General features: G+C 39.0%; 2 protein-coding genes across 4 annotated transcripts; one reads left to right on the forward strand and one right to left on the reverse strand.

Moving 5' to 3' along the window:
• Positions 1–10,405: 10,405 nt before the first annotated feature.
• cbln2b (cerebellin 2b precursor) lies at positions 10,406–13,543 on the reverse strand. Its single transcript, XM_042399738.1, has 4 exons — positions 13,233–13,543; positions 12,289–12,832; positions 11,509–11,628; positions 10,406–11,394 (listed from the first exon to the last, which is right to left on the reverse strand). The coding sequence occupies exons 2-4, from the start codon at positions 12,574–12,576 to the stop codon at positions 11,197–11,199; spliced, it is 606 nt and encodes a 201-aa protein (XP_042255672.1). The 5' UTR covers positions 12,577–12,832; positions 13,233–13,543; the 3' UTR covers positions 10,406–11,196.
• Positions 13,544–18,944: 5,401 nt separating this feature from the next.
• fbxo15 (F-box protein 15) lies at positions 18,945–26,804 on the forward strand. Of its 3 annotated transcripts, XM_042399550.1 has the most exons (10): positions 18,946–19,149; positions 19,239–19,352; positions 21,182–21,286; positions 21,886–22,122; positions 23,634–23,834; positions 23,959–24,088; positions 24,241–24,323; positions 25,124–25,269; positions 25,680–25,804; positions 26,225–26,804. In XM_042399550.1, exons 2-10 carry the CDS (start codon positions 19,252–19,254, stop codon positions 26,489–26,491), a joined length of 1,395 nt encoding a protein of 464 aa, XP_042255484.1. In that variant the 5' UTR covers positions 18,946–19,149; positions 19,239–19,251; the 3' UTR covers positions 26,492–26,804. The 3 variants fall into 3 exon arrangements, with proteins under 3 accessions (XP_042255485.1, XP_042255484.1, XP_042255483.1); XM_042399549.1 differs by having other exon boundaries at positions 18,947–19,352; XM_042399551.1 differs by lacking the exon at positions 26,225–26,804 and having other exon boundaries at positions 18,945–19,352; positions 25,685–25,777.
• Positions 26,805–27,326: the final 522 nt, after the last annotated feature.

The raw sequence follows: 27,326 nt of genomic DNA on the forward strand, positions 1-27,326 counted from the left end.
TTTTTGATTTACAGTAACTATATATCATGCAGATTTGGAGATAAAATAAATTAATGGAAGAAGGATCATAATACTGAGTGTAAATGTTCCTATGCAGTCTTTTTTTAAGCAGGTGTTACATTATCAAAATGACCTTCCTTTCCCTTCATATTCCTTCCTTGAGGTTCACATGTCAGGTGGGGGAAAATGAAGGTGATTATTGACAGTGAGATGAATTTCCATCCTCACTGCGTTGGACTGATAGCAGACCGACCTCAACTCTCTAGCCTACCAAAAGACTCCTCTCCCTTTTTTCGCCCTTAAACATGCCTGTAGCATTCCTCAAGGTCCCCTGTGATGCCTTAGGCTGTGGAGAAACTCTGAACACAGGCTTAATTCAATCTCTCCACCAAGCCTCTCTACCCATGTTTATGATAAGATGAGCTTGACATACTCAGGTTTTTATTTCCTTTTCCTCTGAGACATTGGTCTAACCTGGAGCAACATGCAATTTGTCAATATTGGAATTTTTAAAAGGTGTATATGTGAGGAATAATGACATGAATTCCAAGTCCCATGAAAAGATATGAGTCTTACTCTCTTGAAATGTATATTTTCCCTATAAAATCCCTTTATTGAGAAATTCAGGAGCTCCTTAAATCCTTCCTATTTCTCCTGCCACTTACAATTCCTCTGAGCATGGTGTACTGTACAGTGAAGCTGGGTCAAGATCTAAAATGTGCCAATAAATGGGTCCCTATACATGACAAAAGCACTTGTATATTTTAATGAGTTCCAGGACACGATTAGATGTTTATGTTCAAGTGCCATATCTGAAAAGATTTTTAGAAAATCCCTTATGCTTCACAACTCATGTTAAAATATATGTGTGAGACTGTCAATGTGTCCAAAAACAGTGCTTGAGGAGCAGGTAAAGGCAGTGTATGGTGGACGTCATAGGCTGCTGTCATTATTAAAAGGCAACATCATGCAACAGTCCAGGACAACAGCTTATTAAGGAAAGAAATAATGATGCCTGAGTTTGTCCACATGTTTAGATGCTCTGTGTAAAAGGACATCTCGTTTCAGCACCATTCCTGGTCACAGCATACTATATGTTCAGATAGGTATGTTCCAGTGAATGACGAGAGACAGTGTGAGTTGGAGCTTGCAGACAGACTTTGAACACCAACTCATTCATTGCTGCCAGACTATCTTGTTAGTTGCTCAAACAATTCTGCACAATTGTGGAGGCAGCTTAGTTTTGTCACCAGAACAGTGTTCAAACTTAGATTTTTCATCAGAGTTGACCTCACCTGACAATCTAAATCAATCAAAAAAACGTTATATTCTAAGTTCTGTTTCACTCACTTTACATATCTATGGGCATTATTCACTCAGACGATGAGAATATCCTTTATGAATTCAGTAATTTAATGTAGGATATTCAAAATATTCATGCAATCTTTGCTTGCCAATCTTTGGTTCATTTTAAATGATCATAAAAATGTTTTTATGGAAGGAAATAAAACCGCACTGCTTTCTTAGTATCATAAATAAAGCAAAACAGTTATTTCCTGTAATCTTTGAATGTGTTTATGACAAGTGAATTCAAAGCCTTAAGACTCTTTAAAAAATTACCATAATCTACATATATATATATATATATATATATATATATATATATATATATATATATAAAATTTGATATTGTAGTATAATGAGTTTGGGAAAAAACGACTATACATGAAGACTATACATGTGATAATTTGTTTATTGGTGTGATCTAGGGCAAAATGTGTACAGCACAGAAATAAAGTCTCAATATTAGAGTCTCAACCAAAAACAGAGCCTAGGTGTTGCAGCAAGGCAAACTCACTATGGGCCTGAAATATACAAGAGAAGCACATTATTTCATGCGTTACATTACCATGCGAACTTTCAGTATCATGGTAACTGGTTAGTCAAGATGTTTTATACATACACAGTATCTGTGCTATATATTCTATGCTAGCTTAAGCTAGCTGTAAAGAACGTATATCTTAGTGCAATCCAGTTTAGAGTCACATACACAATAAAAATACACAAAAAAAGTGTCTCTCAATACAACAAAGTGTTTCGTTCATGTTGGCCAAACTTCAACAGCTCTGTTTAACCTGCTCCCACTTTAATCATCCATATGTCATACTTATACTGTACTGTATATAGACTGGGTGGGCACATACTGTACCAAGCATCACCCATTAGGTGAGGTAGCTCCTTTTGACAGACTGATAGATTGGCCTAAATGTAGCTTCTGATTAACACCTCCTGTGTCATGGGAATAACAACTGGTCCCTTTGCATACATTTATTCCGTTTTGATTGTGTAACTATGTTTTGACAAGTTCACTACAATTCTAATTCTCATGTAGGAATGAGACCACATGACATAAAATTGTCCACAGGAATAAAATCAATATTGACCACATATTTTCCTTTACTAACCTCTAATTCTCTAGATTTTTACTATCACTGCACTTTGTGTTATATTAGAAGGGATGACATTTGTATTGATCATATCATGCAATCTAGAGAGACAGTAACTGTCTGGTATGTCTATAAAGCACCACAGAGAGTTATAAATAAAAAGCTCACATTTCTGCCAGTGTAGAACAACAAGTTTCATGTAGTCAGGGACACTCCACATGTCATCACAGAGCTGTGTAAAAATGCAATAAAATACAGGAAAGTATTAGATTCAGTTCCATTAAGATTTGTAGGAATCACAAGAGAGTTGCGTAAGCTTGAGCATGAAAATGACTTTTCACTGTTCACTTCAGTGTTAATGATAGTTTTTTTCGTTTATCTTGTCTTTTACTCTGTTTTTATTGTATCTTTTGCAAAATATCTTTGCAAATAAACACACTCTTCACACTATTGTTATAAAGACGCACCCACATACTAAAACACAACTGAATCCAAGGGATTGTTGTGGTGTTTCCTGTGACAGACCCCAGGCAGTCAGGGTGGGTACCACTACATCCCCATGATCACCGTCAACACCGGAGCCCCGAAAGCTGTGTTCTGAGTCCCTTTCTACACAAACTCTACTCCAATGACTGTCTTAGCCCCTCCTCCATTACAAAATACTTTAAATAATCTGATGACACAGCTATACTCACCCTCAGGGACTCAGTCACTAACAATCCGTTGCCCACTTTACCCAGTGTTGCAAAGACAGTCACCTCCTCCTCAACGTCACCAAGACGAAGGAGCTTATCTTTAACACCCGTAATAAACTCACCACCCCTCATTGCCCCACTTCCATCAATGGCCAGTCAGTGGAAATGGTGGAGAACTTTAAGTACCTTGGCATCATCCTGGACAATAAACTGAGCTTTGATCACCACATCACAGACATCCATAAACGCTGCCAACAGACTCTCTGCCATCCGCAAACTTAGAGCTCTCTCAGTCAAACCCCACCTCCTGCTCCATCTGTACCAAGGTATTATTGAACCCATCCTCCTGTACTGCGCCACCTGCTATTTCACCATGCTCACCCTCACCAATAGAAACAAGCTCCTGGAATTCACTAACATATCTTCTAAAATAATTGGCCTTCCCACTCCCAACCTGCCAGCCCTCACTGACACTGCCACCGCTCGCAGAGCACTGACCATAGCACACGACCGCTGCCACCCCCTCAACCCATGCTTCACCCTCCTCCCCTCTGGCCGCAGAAACAGACAATCACTTGGCAAAAAAAGCACTTTTGGGGGAGTTTTGTGCCCTCAGCGATCACTACACTAAATAGCCTGCGCACACCATAACAAACTTGTGTTGTGATGTTCTTGTTTGTTTATACCCCGTTTTGAGTGTTACTTCTATACAGACTTTGAGAGCAAATTTCCTCTATAGAGGATGATAAATAATGAATCTGAATCTAAAACACATATACATGACACCGGATTTGTGGTCTCTCCTGTCCAGAAAACAGTGTGTGCAACACGCTTTAAATAATGTTTTTATATTTAGAGTTATGTATGCATTTTCCATTAGTGTCAGAACATATATTGTTTTTTTTCAATGTGGTTGGTAATAGTCTATTTCTAGTCACAGGGGCAAGAAATGTAATCTTATTAAAGCCAGTATTATATCCCTTCCAAATTATTTATAAAATTACCATAACCAGAATCCACACCTATACCTGTAAAAATAGCCTTATTGCTGCTGCTGCTGCTGCAGTGTGCGTCCCTGTGTGTGCATGTTTGTCACTTTGCACATGCACATGAGTGGCACACAGGTGTGTATATTTCTCTGTGTGTCCAGAGGATCAACAACTGGCAGTGTGTGTTTTGTCATGCACCCCAGCTAGTTGTGCTGAGGCACAGGTTTTCCCATTCTAATGAATGTAGTTAAACTGGTTAGGTGCTGGGTCCAGGATGCTTTTTCTCAGGCTTGCTGTGCCTGAATCTAATGTGTAGATGGATGATGTATTGGACCATCACATCAAGGAGTTGCTCATAAGAGCCTGGGTTTCCTGGCTGTGTGTAGAGTACTGTCTGTGTGGCGGTAGGTGGGGGTGGGTGCTGAGGGGTGGGCTTGGACGAGGTTGTATTTTCTTTGGGGAATTGCATGTTTCAGCAGTATGGATATTGCAGGCTGTGGCAGAAGGAATAAACAGACTTTCTCTGTCCCCCCCCCCATACCCGCTTCCACCCCTTTTCTTCAGGGATGGGCCTGTTCACAGAGGCGGTTCTGTGACTGATGTTTGTCTGTGTTATGCGTCTATTTATTTGTTTGGCAAACAAATGCATTATTAACAATCCACTGCCACATGTTATCCTTTCAGCGTATTCTCCGTTTGCAACAGTGCCTTTTATTCAAGTGTAAATTAGCTAGGTCACAAACTCACACACAACCTCAACTGTAATGTCAAATCCAAAGGTGAAATCTGACTTAGAGGACTTATCTATATGATCTGATGTAGTCTTGTAATTAAGAATAAAAAATATTTGAGGAAATATATTCCGTTGTCTGAAAAGTGTGTAAGCTTTTTTTTTTACTCCTCAGTGGAACAGGTGGTTTTATGTCTCATGCAGGTTATGACTCCATGCTTTGCCAACAGAACACTGCCATTACCATGGCCCATGAAATTAGCAGGGCTCATTTGGAAAGAAACCTATGGAAAGAGGTTTTAAAAATGATATAAAGACTTCTGGACCATTAAAACTGGTGATAAATCTTGACATTCACTATGCATTTTCTTTTAATTCTCAACCACATTAGATATTAGATTGAGTGGGCCCCTAAGCAGCATTTCACCCAAAAGGAACTGCCTGCAGGTTTGCCTGGGAACAGCTTGAATAAAAATAATGCTGTGAAAGGCTTATTCGCACTCACAATCACACTTAAGGCAATTTCAGCCATTACAGGGACTAGGACTGGGAGAAAATGAATCTATAGCAAAAGACACCTTTTCTGAGGTTTTTTCCCCTCCTTCATGCATACCAATGTATTTAGCTCATCTGCAATAAAAAGAAAAGGTTGAAAATCTTGTTAGGGTTTTTCTCCTTTGGCAGTGTGTGTCTTGAGAAAGATACAATGCACGTCCGCACGTTGATATCCAACAGAAGAGGGAAGAAGAAAGGGGAATAGAAATATCCTAACACAAATACTGCATGAAATTTGGCTTCATTAGTCAAACTGACCATCCAATGAGGTGCACATTTAAAGATAATTACTTGATAATTGATGAATCTCTCTGGTTGATCTCAGTGCACACAGATTCTCATTATACTGCTTTCTGCAGCTCTGAGACGAAGTGAAGCAAAGTGCTCAACTCCTCTTCTCTTAAACTATAGGTTGGAATTCATGATGGGTCAGGAGGCTATTTTTTAACGGTCTAGAGTGTGCCAACAGTATCAATGTGTTTTCCTGACCTTAGTTTTCTGAATGGAAAAGTAAATGCTGGGTCTGAAGAAATGAATGTTGAGGTCAAATTTATCCTCAGCATGAAAGACTGAATTCTACAAACAAGGGGTGGAAATTTCAAGGTGAAGTTGCCAATTAACAGCATTTATGCTCCCTACAGCACGTGGAAAAATCCAACACAAACATAAGAAATCTATCTGAAATGATTAAATTATGATTGTGTCATTTGTTTTTAAGTTATATTTAGCCCTGAATGTTGAATGTTATATAGAATGTTTTCGACGTGTGAGGAAAAAATCTTTGGTGGGAAGGTGAATTAACTGTTTGTGGATGAAGCTGATAAAGCAACTGAGTTATGACATAACTGGTGCATTATGTCAGGGTGGAGAAGGAGCAGAAAAATGGGATTTTGGTCAGAAGTACAAAGAAAACATTGCTTTAACAAAGCAATTACAAAGATATCTCTATTTCAGAATCAAGCCAGAGCACGATTTTATTTTTACAGTTCCTTTTTTTTCCAAATAAGAGACTTTGCCATCACTACAAAAAAAAATTAAAAATTAATTATAGGGATGTTTTGATGCAAGTAGGAGGGGTGGTTGTTTGCTTGAATGATAACTTCATTTTTTTGGAAAAAAAAACAAAACTTTACCTGCCAAATATCACCCCTGTTAAAACTTAGCAAATCACCCACTGAGGATGTGCAAGGCAATGTAATTAAATGTTTAGTGACTACAAGAGGAGCTGAAATGGATGTCAAAGCTGTCTTGTTCTTTAGAGGACAGCTTTCAAGTCACAACCAAGCAACTTTAATTCTTATTGCTAAAATGGTTTTAATGTTGTTTTTCCACATCAGATTGAAGACACAGTATGTTTAGATGTTTCCAAATATGAGTGACTTTGTTTGAGGCTGAATGAGCAGGAATTAAACGCTGTGATGTGTGCGTACCATGTGTGCATGCACATAATAACTGCGCACACTCTTATGTATATCTGTGTTCGAGCCTGCGTGGGTGTTTACACACTAAAACAACCTCATTAATGAATAACTGACATTCTCCATGAGAGTCTGGAAACAGAGATGACATCCGTCTGATGAGTCTATTACATAATTTAGATTCAAATGCATAGAGCACGGCTGCACCTCCCGGTGCGAGGGCCCACGGTGCAGCCAGCCTATGATCTTACTGAATGTGCTGTGTCCTAGAGTCATACAAATTACAGAATCAATCCTCAAAGGATGTGTTTCATGAGGACATAATTTTTAAAGAGACTAAGGGAGGAGAAATAATACTGTAAAAGGCTAAAAGGCTATATGAGTTCAGGGTTTTTTAACGGCATCTACAAGTTTTGTAATTATCTGTACGTGGCATACAAAGCAGAGTAAAATGCCATCTGTGCTTCAATAAAAATGCACCCCATATTTGAAGACTGACTGTACTTTGTAAGTGGACGAATTGTATGTATATACTCTCTGATAATGTGAGTGACTCTGTATTTACTGCTACAAACAAGAAAAATACCAGTTATTTTGTAATAATGGTAGCATTACGGTAGCCTATTATTTGTACATTGTTATGTCCCCATGAAGTTGCAAATAGTTTTCATAGATAAGGATTTCATAAAAGATTTCTCATAACCCTCTTATCTTGTACTTAATATGTATAGAAGATTTATTATGAAATATTTTTACATGAAGTAATAGATTTAGTCAGACTTAATAACCAAAAAATGTTTTTGTTTTCATTTCTTGTTCGTGTGTTTAACAGTTTTGTTGGTTTTCACCACAGGGGTTGCCGACGTTCAGAGACAAATGGGTTTTGAAGGGAGACGATTTGAATGGGATAATTTGGAAACAGACTTTTCAATCCAGTATGGGCACAATTAGCACTTTATAGGCCAATTTAATACACTCTCCAAATCACTCAGACTTGCTGGCAGTTTCTGCTGCTTTGTGCGGTCCTATTGCTGGCATCAGCAGGCTATCAGCAGGTCTTTGTCTTTGTTCTCAGCTGTTGTTTTCTGTTATACACAAGATGAAGGTATTTTAAAAAATAAATAAAAAGATGGAAGCAGATATCCACGTAGAAGAAGAAGCAAGAAAGCAAAGTTTCCAGATGCTCACATGTATGATATTGTCAATTATAAATGGTAGTGTTTTCCAGGCCCAGCGGCTGGATTTCATTCTTAACCCAGATGAAAAAACAATTATTTTAATGTTATATTATGTTTGTGTTTGACACGGTACAATGGTAGAGTGTTTTCCAGCAAGCCGAGGATTATCATAAAGTGTTGCAATGTGCCTTTTGAATCTTCTGACAGATTTTCTACATTACTCATAAATCAAGAATTTTCTCTGCCAATCTCATGCTGGCTTTGTATTAAATGGATATTTCCTCTGCTGAGTGACATTCTGTTAGGATGAGGATCAGATTTCATGATGCTCAACCAATCACATGGTCTTCATCAAGTCACTTAAGAGCTTCCCTGTTTGAGAAAGTTTGTATAAAGCAGGTTAATGAAGTTTTGCAATATAACAATGTTGGTTACATCATTTTGATTTCATTCAAACCAAGCTTCCACATTCATCTCCTCTTATTTTTATATTACATAGGTAAAAAAGGGCCTTTGAAATTACATTTAGAGATTACTCACACTATTCTTTTCCATTTAAACCAATATAATTATTAGAGCAACCCATTTTATCTGTTAAATGTTGAGGAACTGAGTTGCAACACTTGTGAGTATCCTTGAGTGAGAACAGTTTTGTTATAACTGAGTCTGATGACAAAATCTAAACAAATCAAAATGCATGAGACGTGACATCCATATTGTCATTTCATACAAAGTATTAAAGGGTGTACATTTTGTTCTCACCAGTGATTTCTAGTTTATTCTTTACAAATTTCCCCCTACAGATGCACCTGCATCGGTGATGACATCTGTGAACACACCAAAGCCCGGCTTCCGCACATAAAATTTAAAGGTGTGTCCCTGACTAACTCCTCAGAGTAAACAGAGCAAAGTTTTACTAGAATGAAAAAGGCCACTGCAGCACTAACAATGGTCAGCCTCACTAAGTATGTGTTGAGACAGTTTGCCCTTTGACCCAATGGACAAACATCAAAAAGATCAATTATCTTGACTTACAAAATTAAAGACCGACTTCAATGCAACGTCCACGGCTTTCAAAAGAGTGAGGACACCTTTCTGATACTAAGATGCAGCACTTTTGCTTTTGCTCGGTCCACATCTTAGTCAGCGCCTCAAAGTCTCTAACTCTGCGGCTGGCACAGATTGAACAAAGGAAATAAAGGCTTTAACCTGGGTTCACCTCATCACTGTACATCATAAAAACAGCTAGTGTTCCTAATATTTTTTTAACATTCCATGTGTTTCCCAAAGAAAGTTGATTTAGTCTTTAAAGAATTATAAAAAAATTAGAGCCATAGTTAAAAAAAAAGTTAAAGGAGTCTTAATCTTCTCAAGTGTATTTCTTCAACTGTGTGCTCTCATGTGTGTTTGCATTCAGGATTGTACGTAAAAAGTCATCCAATAAAAGACTGAGCAAGACACTTGCTCAGGTCACTTCATGTCGATTCAGAAGTGGCCTTGAATTTGATTGGGGTGGGGTTCTATGGCTGTGACTGTAAGTCTGTGTGTGTGTGTGTGTGAGAGAGAGAAAGAGAGAGAGAGAGAGTGAAAGAGAGAGAGAGGAGGAGGAGGGAGTACAGAGGGTTGTGTGTGTGTGGAGGCTGAAATATCCAAAGGACATGGTTTTGTCTCTGACATCCCATTATGTGATAAAAACATAAAAGGACAACTTTGCGCTTGTTGAACTATAACTTTAGATCATCTTTAATCATATCTGACTTAAACATATGTATTATGTATGTATGTAATATATCTATTTTATTTTGGATGCATTAATACGCAAGGTTTCTTTTTTCGTACGCTGCGTAAATGCGCGCCAATGTATAGCCGTGTTGTCGTGTAACTTGATGCTCAGCAAGGCTTTGCTGTTCTTGTTCCAGTCACGAGAGTATTAATGAATGTGTTTCAGTTCCAGCAAGATTATCACAGTTGCTAATCAGCAACAACAAGAAAGGCGTTCTAAACATCATATTAAACTTGATTTCCTTAAAAATAATTCCTTTCTTTATCAGTATTTCTTTAAAAAATACAGTTTCTAGTTAGTAATATTTATTTTTAACCAGCTACAAGTGCTACTGCCAGACTTTTTTGGAAAAAGGAGTCAGGCAGTGCATTTCAGCACCTCGGACAGCGACTAAAGCGAGCTGGTCAGTTACCACTGTGTGCTTTCTGTTGAGACCTTTGGGCTTGTCTGACTTTATCTAAAAAGTCTCACCTCTAATAAACAAACATTTTTCTTCTTCACTCCTTTCCCTTTAAATGCAAAGTCATATGAATAAAAAGTAGTGATAAATGCGCTTAGCCTATACAATACAATATCTTTTATTAAGCGGGACATATATAGGGATTCTTCTATTATTTCCACAATGTACATTTGGTGAGCAACGTCACTGAACATTAAATCAGTCAAAGCTACGCAGATTCCGAAATGTAGAACACACAATAATGTGAATATGTACTTTATAAATTATATAATCATTTTTAATAAAAGGGCTCTAAGTCGTCTCCGGTGGCTGAAATATGTCGCCTTTTTTCTCTTTTAATAAACTCGTCGGCGGCCTACATTTGGCTTATTTTCAATATGTTCAGCATCCAAACGCAACACCATTGACAGCACAAAACATAAAGGAAAAACTTCCATTCGTGCAAAAAAATGCCTTGGGCGTGAAACCATTTCTTCTCTGGATGTCCATAATTCCATATACTTCACTTGGACGGAAATCGTATATTCTTTAAGGCTATACAAACATAAAATAGAGCATAACACACTCGGCCTGTCCAGGACATCAGTTCCTCCACTTCTCATCTTCTCCATTGTCCATTTTGCCCAGGTACACCCGTTTGTCTGTTGGCAAAGTTTTGTTTTCCAAGCAAGAAAAATCCACATACCCGACAAGCACACGCCAGTGGCCGATCAATACGTTTAATCATCCAGATTGCGTTAAAGTTGACTGATGGATTTGAATATATGAAAACTCCAAGGAAACGTTCATATTTGACTAGATAGTGGACGAGTGTAGGTATACAGATATTCGTCGGCTTCCTTGGCTGACAGTTATTTAAGTTAAAAATAAATGGCATGTTATTTTTTGTTCCTCGACCTAAGCAGAGTCCCGTGCGACTTGGATCATCGCAGATTATTAGATTATAGAGGAAAGACTAGAAAGCCTGAGAAGGTGGAGTATTTCCATCCGCCCATTAAGGTGCCCCGTTCCAGCTTCAGATAGACGCGGTCCTCCCGTTCAACCATCAGCAGTACTCCGTTACTGGCCGCCTCTCTTGTAACGTCCTGGTCACCAGCGAATGCTGATATAACCGGGTAATCATTTTGCATCAGGTTCACCTGCAGGGAAGGGGAGACACAAGCTTGTAGTTTGTTGATGTTTATCCGACCGTGCACTGAAATGTCACCTATTAACTGCTGAATGTATAGACCAACTATTTGATAATGGCTCACCTGAATGGTTTGTCTGTTGTAGACCTTCACCACGTGAAAGCTGAAACTATATATTCCCCTCCTTGGAGCCTGGAAAACACTTGCTTTGAGATCGAAATGGTTGCCGATGTTCACTAAAACCTGTGACCAAAAAGGGCGCACAATGAGAAAGCGCTTTATGTTTTTTTTTCATGTGCATGCTTCACTTAACATAACAGCTGGTAATGTATTGTGTGTCCCTGCTACGCATGGTGACTACAGAGCGACGTATCAGTCATACCCTGGTAGTCTATGCCAAATGTGCACTCAGATACAGTTTGGGATGGTTCCCAGTTTGATGCGTATAACAGGCCGCTGTCCAAAGACTTCAGCCGGAAAAACTTATTGGAACATCCAACCAAAAGCAACACAATGCACATGTAAATTCGGCCGAGGCCCAAAACGCATATGTGATAAGAGGATCCTGCAAGGATGATCATTCGTTTTGGCAGCGCATCTCCAAAACACGCCGATTACGCACAAGATTAAATGAACCCTTTCAAAGGAAAACAGCATTGTGTTCTTTAGGTCATGGATATTTGGGGCTCAGATTACACAGAGCCCGAGTGGTGATATGAAATCAATGAAACATCATCTTAAACAACTTCTACACGCCCACGGCAATTAGACAGATTATATGGTGTGGAGAGAATAAAAGCAACAAAGAGAAAAATAGTAATGGAGCTAAGATATTGGTCCAAATAGGATTCATATTCGACTATTGATGGACTGTGTTAGTGTTTAATTCAGTGGACATCTGACCTGGTCAAAATAGATGGTCATAGACGTGTTGCTCATCTCTGACGGCTCATGGTTGGTTCCACGCACAGCGGAAAACGCCACCTTTGCCCCAGCAGAGCGGACTGATATGCCAAGTGAGGAGGTGACCGCTCCGTCCGAAGAAGGGTTGGAGTCGCACACCACAAGACACTTCCCTTCAAGCACGATGGGCTCCGTATCGTTCTGGCCGAGGCAGAAAGCCACGCCGCATCCCAAGAGGAGGGCCAGTGCCAGGATGGCACAGGGTCCCGGGCAGCGCGCTGGCACCATGGTCGGATCGCTGATCCTGTGCACACTGATACAACCCGGCAGCCCCTTGGAGGTTTGTTAGTACTCGATCACCTGGTCCAGACTTAGTCCCTTCTCTCTTTCCCCCTCTCTCTCTTCCTCTATCTGTGATGCTCCCTCACTCTCTCAAACACCTTCTGACACACAGACGCACTCAGACTCTCTCCGGCTGTGACTCCCCTCCCTCCTGTGCGTCTTAGTTGATTTTGGGAGAGTATTCAGACAAGTGCTGTAAATCCTGATGATTTGAGAGAAAGAATGAGAGTATTCATGTCAGACAGTGGTAGAATACGATTTTAATATAGTTTACTCATTATACTTAAGTAAAATCTACGTGCGTAAAATGGCTAACGCGCGTAAAATGAAAAAGCCAGCAGTTGTCCGCAAATACCAAATTGTAAATAATCACATTGTATAGATAAATGCTCATTTTCTAATCGTCTGTTGTTGATAAAACCAACTCAGTACTGCGTACTGAGTGTTTCCTAATAGAACTCAGCGCCTCAACACTTTGTAACAATTATAATATCCTTGGAAAATCATGATACAGTTCATTCGACCCTCGTTTTAGTGTATAATTAAGGTAAAAAAGCACTTTGCAGACATTTATGTTGAGAGAAAGGTAAATCACGACCTACCTGTGCTCTCCATCGCGCTGGTATGCTCTCTGTCTCTCGCAGACTGAAATGAGCACTTAGATCGCTGGTGCAAAAAACCAAGAGTCTTTGGGCTTCCTTTCGAGGGACAACTCACGCCCATTCTTTGTGTGTAGCCACTGCAACAGGACTCCTCAGAAGTATCCCACAATTAAGAGCACATGCGTGGACTAATGTTTGTTTACATATTAATCAGTTCAATGCTGTGAGCTCAGGGGCCCCTCAGGACGGCAGAGATCACTCGCTCTCAATGTCTGTCATTTATATGCTGTGGGTTTCTCATGTCTCTCCCTGATTAATCCGAAATGAAGGGGGCTGCAGCGGATAACCTTGCTGTTGCACGGTACATTCAGCATTCATGTATATATTACTAATTTGAGACTTAAAGGAACATTTTTATGAGTCCAATAAAGATACTTGTGCGCCATCCAGTGGCAGATTTTACTTGTGCAGAGTGTGTTTTTCAGAGTGACATAGATATATCAAAGCATAAAAGTGATTAAATTAATACACTTTTTGTGGCATCTGCTTTGCTGTTTTATTAATGGTTGTATACTGGCATATCAGCAAATTATTTCACGTGCACATCACACTTAACAAACACCCCATGAGCAGGTTGAAAGCAGGTGACACTTCAGAAAATGCACACTTCACAGAGAATGACCCGCACCTCTCTGTACCACCCTTAGCCTTTCTTTTCAATTCCTGACATGTCATCATCCTTTGAAGAGCTGTGTAGAGGGTCCCTATCAGTGCTCCATACCTGTGAAGAGTCTGAGTGGGCTTCAGAAGTGGTGAACCCTCACGTTAGACCTTTAATGAGCTGTCATTTTCCCTACTGAAAGATATGCTAACTGGCTACATTATGCATTGAGCTCATATTTAGAGGGGGAGGTCGGTACAGACTGTCTTTAACTTCATAAGCTCAAATAAAAAGTAGAAGGAAAAAAGTGGATTTCTTTTCAACAGGACTGTAATCTTAATACATGCAAGCAAATAGATAGGAGGAGAAGACAAAACCAAACATTCTACTTAACGGTACTGGATGTTACTTTGAATAAGCATTAAAAGCCTTGACAGAAATACCCAGAATATATTATAACTGTCTACCAGCTGCACAATGTCCTTGTATAATGATCCACATGACTTGCAGTACAAAAAAAGTACATTATTTTAAACTTAATCATCCTTCCCCCTTTCTCAATCCCATTTGAAAAACATTGCACTGTCAGAGATGACTGACAAACCATGCGGAAGAGTGACATCAGGTATCCAAGAGCCACAACTGACCCCAGGCCTTCAGAAGGACACAGAGCTACAGAAAACATCAAATGTCAAGTATGGGGGGACATGCAAGGAAAAGGGATGTGGCCTACATGGCATTACCATACCAGGGGCTGTCGTTGCCCTAAAAGGGGACTTCACTTCCATCAGACAAGCTGGTCGGCTAGACTGACAACAGTGTTATGGTTATTTTCCCTGACAGCCAGCAGAGCCTACTGGCTTCCAGGAACGGGGAGGTCGATTACGTGATGGGTCTTAAAAGCGAGCCATCTGTTTTTGCAAGGAAAAGGACTCAGCCTCAGTCTGGTTGGTTTTGTGGTTTTCTATACAAATTCTATACATTACAATTCTCCTGATGACTTACGTTTGATTGTGCATTGTTTACAAGGAAGCAAGTCCACATAGGGGTAATATGCTGTCTATTCTGATCATTTCCTCAGGGATTTTGTATCTAATGTTATTTGTCTATTATTTGATCAGTACTTCCATTCCAAATATTAAGGATAAAACATCATCAAAATCAGAGGATGTCCACAGCAATTAGCCCTCTGTGTACTCAAACCACCATATGCTTCATGAGGTCTGAAATACCCACTTTTGTATTGCATTTGTATTCCTATCCGTCTTCTGTCCATCTGTCTGTGTGCAGCTATAAATGTCTCTGTATCTTCATATTTGAAATGAGGTCAGAGTCTCAAACAAGTTCAACCGGGAGCTCTCTCTCTTAAAGAAACCTTTGAGAGAGAGGGAGGGAGGGAGATTGTGTTGTATCTCTTGTCTTACATCAGGAAGATGTGACCTCTATCTTAGCATGTGTGAGGAGACAAATAACATCAATCTTACCAATTCCTCCCCAGCTAGTGCTGGGCTAACACCCTGATGAGGAGTTATATTGCTAACCCAGGGAAAGGTTACAGTAGACTACACTGTGCCCACTAGAGCTTACAGTAACCAGTATTACTTTGTGTGTGTGAATAGGTGTATTAATCATGTTGCGGGGCACAATAAATGTGTTCATTCAGTTCCATTTGGGGCCTAAAAACTGGTTTCTACAAGGTAGGCTACACAAACTGCATTTAAGGGTTAAGACTTCATTCTTGATCAAGGTTATGGTTTGGGTTGGGGTAAGAGTTTTGTGGGAAAATGCCTCAAATGAGACTTACACCAAGTGATACACAATTAATTAGTTTGTGTTGCAACAAGATGAAGACAATATTTGCATCAGTTTTACTGTTCGTACTTGGGAATTTTTATTTACCAGAATTTAATGTACATCTGACACCTAAAATACCTTTAAATATTTGACAATTACCACTAAAGGCTCCCAAAATCTGTATATTTATTCATTTGTTAATATAATAGTATATAGAGTGTTTAGCTGAACCAGTTCCTGATTAGCTTTTTAAATTCAGAGTGTTACAACTGGTAAACCTGCCCAACCTTCAAGGCCCAGTGGAAACAGAGGTGACAAACATTTATATATTCAGCTGGGTCATGAATAATTTGGTCATGTTTTAACAATTTTTTTTCTTATTAATGACCCTGTGAAAACTAGCAGCAGCATCAGCAGAACCTAGTGGGGATCCTAGAAATGATAAATAATAAAGCAATGCAAGGCAATTGTATTTACAGTATATAGCATGTTTCAGTACAAGTGAACTCAGTGTGCTTTGTATTAAAATACATGTGCAATTACCCAGAACCCACATCCAACCCGCAGATAAAGATATACACAAACTAATCATAACCCTGACAAAATAGTAATGTTTTCAGTTTGCTTTTGAATGTCACACAGATGTGACAGATCTCAGGTCAAAATAACCAAATAACCAAAAGCACACTCACCAATCTGTGGTGGGGCAGCCTTTAAGATGGCTGCTTGACTTGACATTTCTGATTTTCTTATATAATTTGATTTACAGCACACAATCACTCAAGTGAATTGTGAAGTTTTATATTGGACCACTGTCTGAACAATACAACTTCTACTACTACGCCCAGTATGACTACAACTATTACTACTACCATCACAACCTGTCAATCAATCAGTTCTGACCAGAAAAAAGAAGAATAAAATCTGACAGTGATGTCGTGTCACAGGGCTGATTGTCATAGCATTCACAATCTATAGTTTCTGGTCCAACTAATGCCAATTCTATCAGTTTGCGCAGATTCACTCTGAGTACACACCTTGTCTGTCGTGTCCGTTTTCGACTACTGCTTCGAGCACACATCCACAATTATCTGTAACTTCTCCAAAGGACTGCAAGGTTTGTGGATTACTTTGGAGAGATAATGGACCCAAATCCATACTTCAAGCTGGAAAGAGCTGATGCCCAGACTGGCACCAAGCTCACCACTCTATACAACAAGGCTATGATGGTTGTGGGCACATTGGAGCAGGTTCTTGGCCCAAGAGCCATGTTGGACAGAGCTTTGTCTGTCTCTCCACACATCCTCCGGCAATATATTGTTCGTCTGGTGGCTCAGCTGGTCCCCGTTCCCTCATCACATCGTCAAGACTGTCCTAACTACATACCAGGTTGAGTCTGCAGGTGACACCACTCCAGCCTGAGTGCAACCCAGTGGGGAGAGGGCGTTGAGATGGAGAGCCAACTGACAGATTCAGGGACAAAATGTTTGAGCAGTTCAGATCCTGGATTACACACACCAAGGTTTTCCAGAAAGCTTTTCTCAGGATAACAAATATAGGACAATATGTAATATGTCACAAATTTGAAGTGCTTGTTCTTTACTTGGGTGTCTCTATTTCATGCAACTTTTTATTTCTACTCCTCTACATTTCAGAGGGCAATTTGTTTGTTTGTTGTTGAACAGCCACAAACCCATGAGCATCCATACTGTGTGTCTATCTCTCTCTCTTCTCCCACTCTCTCCATGTTTTTCTCCTCCCTTGTCCTCTTTTTTCAGTACTGAGGCTCTTCTGTTCTGGACCATCAACCATCCTGGGATCTCTCTTTCTCCTTTTGGTTTTTCAGTGCTTTTGGCCTCCCCTCTCGTCTCTCTCTCCCTTTGTGTGAATGATGTCATTGTCTCTCTCCCCCTCTTTGTGTATGGTGTCCTTGAGGTTTGCCTCTCACGCGTATCTGTAGTCTGTCCTCTTAACAAGTCTTCATGGTGGAGAGGAAATCATGTGTCTCAGGTCAAGTTGCTCAATGTGGATTGAAATTTTTCATGCAGTATATGTTTGCAATACGTCTGTAATATTGTCAGTCCGCTTTTCCGTCATTGTAATTTTACTATTGTTAATTTGATCTATTCTGTACACACAGCATCAGTTGCATATCTGTCCAGCATAGAAGAGCAATCCCTCTTCTGTGCCTCTTTCTTCCTTCTGTGAGAGGAGCCATTCAGCATCAGAAGTACTGTTACTGCTTTATACTGTATGTACATTCAGCCAATAATACTTTTGTACTTTTATCGCAGTAAAACCAAACCAAACAACTAAATATAAGAATTTTAAATGTAGGATTTTTACTTGTAATGAAGTATTTCTGTATATTTAGAAAGTGAGGAGTGATTTTAACATTTTTATATAACTATTTTTTCCCAAGGATCTGAATATTTCTTGCACTGTGTAGCATATAGTGGATAGTTCTAATTATATTCATAAACAGTAGGTTACGTACTGTTCATGTATGGTTTCACTCTTCTTATATGCATCGAAATATCAGTTCAAAGGGACACTCCACTGATTTAACAAAAAAAGATCAGTTGAAGGTGCAGCATGTACAATTTAGTGGCATCTATTAGTGAGGTTGCAGATTGCAACGAAGTGAATGAAAGTGAATTATCTACATAGAGAACCCCTATGTGGATAAAAAGGACTCATTTTAATGTAACGAAAACACAATGATTTACTTTTAACTTGCCATAGGGAGTACAGTCCCACTCAGTCTGCTCAATCTGTGAAAGCAGTTGTATAATGTCTTTTGTAGCTCTGAAGGGAGTTTTCTAAGATAAAAAATATAACCAGGGTAATGTCATAAAAGCTGTTACAAACTGTGGTTGTGGAATTTGAAAGATGAGGGCATTTACCAGGCAGGGAGGGTCGGGCAGACACAATTCAGTTGCATTATGGGAAGTTAAGGATCCAGTGTTTTGTTGGTTTTTTTTGGAATTTGAACTATTTGACCCATGCCACTAACTACATACATTTTTTTTTAAAGTTTCTATTGAAAGACTCCAGCTTTATGTAACTGCAATACTAAATTGCACCCTTCAGTGAAGCCTAGTTAACTCAGCACCTTTCACAACCCTAAAAAAGAGCTAGTCTAGTTATTGAGAGACAACTTGGCAAACATTCAAGCAAACAACAACAACAAGTCCAATAAAACAATAGGGTCTTCGCCCTTTGGGCTCAGGCCCTAATTAATTTAATTTAATCTGTTTTAATTCGATTCAAATGAACAGTTACTAGAGGCAAACGTTGACACTCCCCACCGGAAGACTCTTTTCAGCTCATGTAACTATGGCGACGGGACGCGGACAGTCCGGACAGTTAGGGCAGATATTCAATAACAGAGGAACAGCTATAAAAAAGGTTTTCATTTTGTGTATTTACGGAGTTTACGTCGTGAAGGTTCCCCATTCCGTAAGTTACTTTACGTTCGTTAATATTAAAACGTCGTCGTTACGTGGCCTTAAACCTTCCTTACTCATATTTGTCTCAACGGGATCAAGACTAGTGAAACAAATGGAAACGCGAAAAGCAATCATTCCCAGAGTACGGCCAGTGAGGACGGCCAAAAGAGCTGACAAATCATCTCCAGCATCCACTCTCAACTATATGGAAAGGTAATATGTCAGAACATGCTCGCATTTTTCACCTGCGTGGCATTCAAGCACTTCAGCCAGACTGTGTTCAGAGAGTGTGGCAAGTGAGGGTTTTGTTGCCCTGTACGTAAAGAGATTTATAGACCGTGTTTGCAGCAAAACACAACAGAAGCACAGCAAAAATCAATACAGATGTAACTAAGACACTTGAATACATGTTCAAATTAAGCAATCTGATTCCTTCCCAAGTGAATGTGAGCACTAAAAGCATCAAAGGACACACCAGGTTAGGCAGTAGTTACAGTACAAGTCAGCATCACTTTCCTCACTATATATCCATTTCTACCAAATCATTTTCTGTCATTTCTTAAATGGAAACTGCTTAGCAATGTAATGAAGTAAAAACAAAATCGCATTTAGCAAGGCTTTTGTTTTATGCACTTTAAAAAGTACTTTTGCAGTTTTATGTAATAAGACCTCAATAGACTTTTTACTGGCTACAGTTTTCTGGAAGGATGCGTCTAAATCATTGCTGTATCAAATTTGTAGTTTAGATTAAAGCTGTAACTATTGATTATTTTCATCATATTTATTCAGTTTTCTCTCTATAATTGCTCAATTAACCATTAAGAATGTGTGTCACATTTTACCAGAGCCAAGAGTGAAAGGTTCAAACTGCTTGTTTTGTTTACAGATATTCAGTTTACAGTGACATAACAAAGAGATAAGCAGCAAATCCTCACATTTGAGAAGCTTGTTTGACATTTTTATCTAATAATTGACTCAAACAATTAGTCCGTTATCAAAGTTGCTGGTGATAACTGTTCTGTTGATGCACTAATTAATTAATTGACTAATTTAAGCCACTTCAGCTCCGGTTTAGATGTAATTATACAGCATTCTTTATTTGTAATCATTTAATAAATACAGCATGTTGTAGAGATATTAAGAAGCCTGTAAATGATCATCATGAGGCATTCTCTGGCCTTGAAATTGAATGAAATCATAGCTGACCTGTGTTTGAGTTTGAACTTTGATTTTAGACCTGAAAAGGTGAGTCTTAAAATGTTATGAGGCACACTGGTTTAAGATGCACACAATATCATCTTTATGTGGTAGTTTACTGGAAATGCTGTGGATAATAAACTTTTGAGCCATCGTTCTCCTTTTCACACTCATAGAAATGCTAAAAGTTAAATATCTATGTTGACAGCTCCAAATGTCTAGTAAAGGTTAACAATTTAAGTCATTTGTACTTTAAAGCTTAAATGTAATATCTAACATTCCAGTTATTAAAACTACACCAAAGATGATTTATTAATTTAGTGTTGCCTTTTTGAAGTTGTTTCATCTGCTTGTTAGTATGCAGTGGAATGTCAGTGATTGAGCAGGCAGGTAATGGGAAAACGATTACTCACTGAAGTGATTTAATTGATGGATTGACACCGTTAACCAGGACAGGTGCAACCAGACAAACCTGATCAACATTTCTCAATAACAGATAAGAGAAGAATGTGGAAGAATGTTAGAGGACAATGTGTCAATTTTTTTTTTTTTAAAAAGTGCTAGGCCTATTTGTTTGTATTTTAGCACACCCAACCATGCAGGTAGATTTAATAAAGATTTTATTCATGCATCCAATTATACTGTTTGTTTTACATTAGATCTGCTAAATAGGAACATTGACACGGGTCATTTACTGCCAGACGTGTATGATAGAAATGTCAAGTAGTCTGTTGAGAGCATATTTGTCTCATACTCCGGTGCCTCCAAAGAACTGCAGAACAACAGGTGGCATGAAAACACTGGTGTCACTTCCTTGTAGTAATATTTAATTACCTTTTCCGTAGAATGCCATCTGAGATCCTGATTAAGATTCTGTCATACCTGGATGCCTCCGCTCTTTTCAGCATCAGTCACGTCAATAAGCTCTTCTATCAGCTTGCCAATGATAAGTGAGTATCATCCAGGTCTTATTAATGCAACACACATACACATGCTGTACATAATAGACATGAATATGTTAGGAATCCAATCCAACAGTAAGTAAAGACAGCTTTCTTACAAGTCGGGGAATTTGTTACGTTTTTTTGTCTACATTTTAATCCTTAAAGTCTTATTTTCTTAAAGCTGTTTTTATAAATATTTTTATATTAACAATGGATCACATGGGTTATTGTATGTGAAAGTGGTCACTTGCAGTGATGAACTAATAGGAAATAAACACTCAACTCAGCAGTTCCCCTCAGCTCTACAGATTGTTTCAGTGTCTTTTAACTCATGTTTTAGATTTTCTGCCCACAACTTCAATGTTTTTACTGTGCATCTGTTCTGACAGAAAAGTGAATTTTAGAGGTGGCGTGATTACATATAAAGTCAAAGATGTGAGTTAATTCTCCTGGGGCAGTGTGAAATCGACATGTCTGCGCAAGTTGAAAATGTTGAAAAATTGATGCGCTAGACATGTTCAATCATTTGTCTGTTAACTTTCTTCAGTTTTTTACACTCACGGCATTCTTTCATTTTTCTATTCCTACCAATACAATCAATGCAGTGCTCTGTGGAAGAGGATCTACATAGAGTTTAACAAGAATAAAAAGTGGAAACATGAGCGCATGGACAAGGTGCTGTTGACGATGGCCACACTCGAGGGTCGGGATCAGGCTGTGGGCTTCTGGAAGTTGCTGCACTTCAAGACTGTTGCCACATGTGATATGAATAAGTGGAAAAGATATCTTGGACTCATCAGCCGTCACACTGGGCTGCCTAGCCAAACGGAGCGGGTCCTCAGGTAAGAGACGGAGCAAGGCAAAAATGGCTTTTGAAAACCACTTAGATGAAGTACTTCAGATGTATGATTTCCCTTACCAGACACTTGAGTAGCTTGACAAGTGTTGCTAGTGAGTTAAGCTAATCAAGTGCTTACCATGTATTTTGAAGCATTTGAACACCTCAGCTATGGAGCAAGAGGTGAGAAAAAGATTATTATTTCTCTGGTAATTTCAGTTGCAAATGAGGTGTTTTTATAGTTAGTTTTGGTTGACATCATTTTGTACTGTATCTACCGTACCATATTCTGCATTTGCCATCTGTTCAGTATGTGTAGCTGTTTACAATTGGAAGCAACTCTGTAAGGTATCATGGGAATCCCTGCACTGTTTGTGGTTTGCACTAAAACTTAGGAGATCCACCCTCGCTGTCAAGAAAGTTCAAGGGTAGAGACTAGAGGACAGTTCAAGCCACTGGCAATCAAAAACAAAGCATGGTTTGTTTTTCATATCGCACTTAATGACACTTTCTTATTAAAGGTGAGAAAGGAGGTCTCTGTCTGAATGCGATGTCTGCTCAGGGGGATGCCAGCACGCAGGGGAAAGCTCCCTCACCGCCTCCACCGCGGTTTCTGCTGTGTTTTTATAACCTCTGATTAGAGGCTGTGCAGCACTCAATTTTGAGTTCTGTGGCAGTCGCTGTTGTACAGAGGGGAAGTAGAAATAATTGTGTTCCTTGCAGAGGCTGTCTGAATTGTTGAAGTAAATTACTTAGCCCCCCAACCCCTCATCCACAACACACACATGCACACACACCTTCCTCCTCCTCCCTCCTCCCACCAACTCAGACAATTCCCTGTGGGGGTTTGTCTGTTAGAGACATTCAGGAGCATGCGATTTACCTTGGTAATAATCATTTCACAAGACATCACACATACAGACAATGCAGAGTGAAGTCCCCTGGGTCATCTGGGGCCTCCTGGGCTGCTCCAGTTTTTAGCTTTGTTCCCCCACTTAATTGATATTGGATGGTGCCTCAGCGAGACACCGGCTGCATCACAGTCGGGGTAGCCCTGAATCACAGTTTAGACAGAATTGGATCAAGAGATTTATCATAACAGCTGCGGTTTCATTTCATCCGTTGCATATCATTTCATTAGCAAGAAGAGCTTAGCTCATACTACTCCCTGCTGTTGTCTGAAGAAACGTAATAGCCATTGAACTCATAGTTTGCATGATTTAAAATATAAGACTCAGCTTTAACCAACACTGTTTGTCTTAAATTCAAATAAATGTAAAGAAGATTTCAGTTATGTACAGCAATTGCAATTGTACCCTCATGTGGCTATTAAGGAATATGAAGTGAGTCTTTTTGCAAATTTAAAAAGTGTTTCCATATTGTTTGTGTTGATAAATTGTATCTGTCTCTCTTCACTACACTGCACATTAAAAATTGTATATACTTATATTACAAAACCTCAAATATCCGTCTTATCTTATTGCTGTTATTTTGCATTGTGTTATCTTATTCTAGAAACTTGCACGTCACCTGGGAGCTAACAGTCTCTGATAAATCAGGGCGTGAGGCCACATTTGAGCTGAGCCGGTCCCAGTTCTTCGAGACGTCTGTGACTCTGTGCTGGAGCGGAGGCTGCTTGCCCGACTACCAGCAGATTTCCACCCTTCAACTCCACGGTGTCAGGAGGATAGCCCTCAACTGCCCCGGCTTAAAGAAGTAAGACAGCTAGTGTCCATGTCCTCTCTCCCTCTCTTTCTACATATATTTATATATATATTTATATATGTATATCTCTATCTCCTCTTTTCTCTTCTACTATTTTCTTTCCTTGCACCCTTAGACCTGGCTGGAGGTCCCTCATGGCAAAGTTAGACATGGAGACTCTAACTAAAAGTGCACAGGTCTTTGGCCAGGAAAGACTGGTTGAATTGAAGCTGCTACAGCCTGGCTTCATCATTGGTATCTGGAAGGTAATTACCTCACAGGCAGTCATGGCATTATTAATTATTATTCATTACTTTATAGAGGCTGGAAAAGTGAGATAGGTGATTTAGGTACATTACCTGTCAGTAATATAAACAATGTGCACTATGGCTAATTTGAATGATGGCTCTCTTCACAGGACCAGCCCTGCCTTGCCTTTCTCATGTTTACCCTCCACTTCCACAGACTGGTGGAAAAAAGTATCCAGGGATCCTCTGTTTGGTAGGCTGCACTTGAACAGGCGCCTTTTATTCACATGCTTATATGGCGTGCAGTGTATCACCATCAGATGGTTAGGGCTCAAATTCAAAGGATATGATAACTGACAGGATTGGTTTGAGTCTCCTGAGCTGATCCGTCTACTGTATGATACACTGCTGGGTGAGATTTGAAGCATCAGCATCACTGGCGCCTGCATTTCACCACCACAGGGGATAATGTGACTATACCAGATTTTCATATAAAGTATATTCTGTGGCCTTTTATACTATCTTCTTCTCGTATGTCCACCGGTGATTTTTTTTTTAGTCATTAAGACCCAGTGCAGGTGTTAGCAGACTTTTAAACAGAGAGGATTAATTGGATAAATTTTCTGCTGTAATGTTCATTTTGAATTAAATCTGTAAATGCACAGGGCATGATGGCACTTGATTGAAAACCAGTGGGCTAGATCATACAGTGTTCACAATGTATTACCATGCATTTGAAAATAAATTGTAATCCAACTGCTGTGTAGAGTTGAAGGTGATTCACTTTCAGTTTTAATCTGAGTGGTATAATGAATCATCTTCAGGATTACATAGCCTACTAGATACTGTTACACTTATTGTGAGTCTGTAGCATAGCGTGGACATAGCCCCCTCTCCTGGCTCCTTGTGAGATCACACTGTTACAGTACATAATTATTACACTCCACAAAAGTAATAAACCCCTGAAATGCCTTTTTAATGAAATGTCTTGATGCTCTCTTCACTCGCCACAGTCTTCATTTCATTTACCTTTTTACTTTTGCTTTCCTCCAGCCCCTATGTGGAGCCGATGGACAACCCCCCTTTTGATGACATAGACCCTGAATACGGTCTCCATGGTTACCAACTACACATTGTTCTCCACGACACTGCATGGGAGATCATGTCCGGAAGCTTCTCCCAGCTCTTCTGCCGGAGAAGTAATTTATTTATACTCATATTCACTAAGTCACATTGTGAAATGATGCTGACAAAATATGTATGAGCTATTTAAAAACTCTAGTGCCTCTAATGAGAGCAAGTAAGATTCAAATGTGTGGTAACTTTTTGATGAATGCTTAGTCTTATCTTTTTATTCTCATACTGCATATTTATAGTTAAATAACCTTTATTAGCTATGTTCACTAAGACATGAATTGTTATTAAAGTGTTCATAAATCCAGGTAACATCACAATGTTTCAAAACCTGCAGATAGTCTGTGAAATGACTAAACTTTTTACTTTAGATATTTTACCTCATATAGCGTTAACTAATTAGGTGACCTAACACCCAAATCCTAATTATTATAGTGTGAAGACTTACGTGTTTCCTGGTGTGTTCTTTGGCCAGCTCAGATCTCTGACGGACTAATCCAACTGACTGCCATCAGCAGGACAAACTTGTCGCAGCACACGCCTCTGTTAGGCAGCATCACCCTGCCCTGGAGGTGTGAGGCCCTGCAGGGAACAGTGGAGGTACTACATGTACTGTAGGCTATGTGCCTTTTGTTTCACTAGATACAGTAGAACACTTGCTCAAAAGCGACTTAAGTATGTTGCTGAGAAGTTATAGAAAGTGCTAAGACAACAGAAAGAGACTACATGCCTTTTTTGTGTGTGATTATCATGGAGACCTATTAAAAAGTTATTTTTAGAATTACAATGCAGATTCGGGCTCAAACCATTCCTCCCTGGGCTAAGGAGAATACAGTTGTAATCTCATTTTATCATGAATCTTGGCAGTTTTGACTTAACATTATAGATGTGTGTCTGCCTAAAGATTTTAGATATCTTTGTCTAGTATACATATTGTATATTGGAACTATAATGAAATCACAACATAGTCCACACAGAAAAGAGGTTGTGACACAGGTTTACTTTTCTACTTTTTACCAGAATTGCTGCATCATGAGTCTGACTCTGCTGGATGAATCCAAGAAACCCTTCTGGTGTGTCAGCTCTCCTGTTTCCATGAAGCCGGTAAAGATGCTGACTTCTTATGACTATGATGGTGAGCACTTTCTAATCCACTATCAGGACTCAGAAGGTCAGGTGAAGATGGATTTTGTCTGGATGAAGGAACAGATGCAGTTTTTCCTCATTAGTTTAGTTGTTTACGTCACTACTTGCAAAGTCAACAAGCATTTCAGTAGAGATTACTGAGCCTTCGGTATTTCTGGAACAAGTTTTGAGGTATTTCGTCATTTAAGTTGGATACTATGACTTTGCTTTTATATGATCAGCATATCTACAACACCTTGTTTATAAGGACAGATTGTGCCACCAGTATCATCTGACGCTTCTAAATATAATTTTAAACTTAATTGATACGTTTACAGTATAACCCCAATTTATAAAGAGATTGATGTTGTATAAACAGCCAAGGTCTCTGCTCAAAAAGCCTAACTTTTTCATTTAAATGCTGAATAAATTAATACATTTTTAATGGATTTATTAAATCTTTTGTGACTTACTTACTTTACTTTCTGTTTCAATGCACCGATGTGTCGTCCTGTCTGTTGCTTTTTATAATGTTTCATCCACACTTCCTCAATTTGCAAATCTGTTTGATAATTAATTCATGTGTATTCAATGTATTATTTTTACACCATAAAAAGAGAATGATGAAAAAGAAATTTAATTGGAACGTTTAATTATTTTAAAATATAATTATTAAAAGCTTTTTGAATTGCTCAGTTTAAATGAAAATGTTATGAATACTTCACTGATAGTTTTTGATCAGCTAATTAATTAATTATAATAATGTTACAATATCATATATAATTAATTAAGTGGCACACTCCAGATGTTTTTACACTGTCTGTTTATTTTTATACTCAATATAGTCAATACAAAAACAAAACATCCTGTTTGAAAATACACACTTGAGACAGTCAATCCATGGTGTTTTGACTATATTAGTCATTAAAACAAATCTTCAACATCAAATATTTTAACATTTCTAATTTATTTGTGATGCAGTAGTCGTTCTGTGGTT

This window comes from Thunnus maccoyii, chromosome 21 (assembly GCF_910596095.1).
Source record: "Thunnus maccoyii chromosome 21, fThuMac1.1, whole genome shotgun sequence".
Classification (NCBI taxonomy): domain Eukaryota; kingdom Metazoa; phylum Chordata; class Actinopteri; order Scombriformes; family Scombridae; genus Thunnus; species Thunnus maccoyii.

What these genes read in the sequence shown, in the direction of transcription:
- fbxo15 (XM_042399549.1), top strand. Translation starts at nt 19,027, where the DNA reads ATGGCGACGGGACGCGGACAGTCCGGACAGTTAGGGCAGATATTCAAT. An exon ending in CAAACGGAGCGGGTCCTCAG is followed by an intron (nt 22,123 to 23,633) that starts GTAAGAGACGGA and finishes ATCTTATTCTAG; the next exon opens with AAACTTGCACGTCACCTGGG. An exon ending in AACTGCCCCGGCTTAAAGAA is followed by an intron (nt 23,835 to 23,958) that starts GTAAGACAGCTA and finishes TTGCACCCTTAG; the next exon opens with ACCTGGCTGGAGGTCCCTCA.
- cbln2b (XM_042399738.1), bottom strand. Translation starts at nt 12,576, where the DNA reads ATGGTGCCAGCGCGCTGCCCGGGACCCTGTGCCATCCTGGCACTGGCC. An exon ending in TGACCATCTATTTTGACCAG is followed by an intron (nt 11,629 to 12,288) that starts GTCAGATGTCCA and finishes TTTTGGTCACAG; the next exon opens with GTTTTAGTGAACATCGGCAA. An exon ending in ACAACAGACAAACCATTCAG is followed by an intron (nt 11,395 to 11,508) that starts GTGAGCCATTAT and finishes CCTTCCCTGCAG; the next exon opens with GTGAACCTGATGCAAAATGA.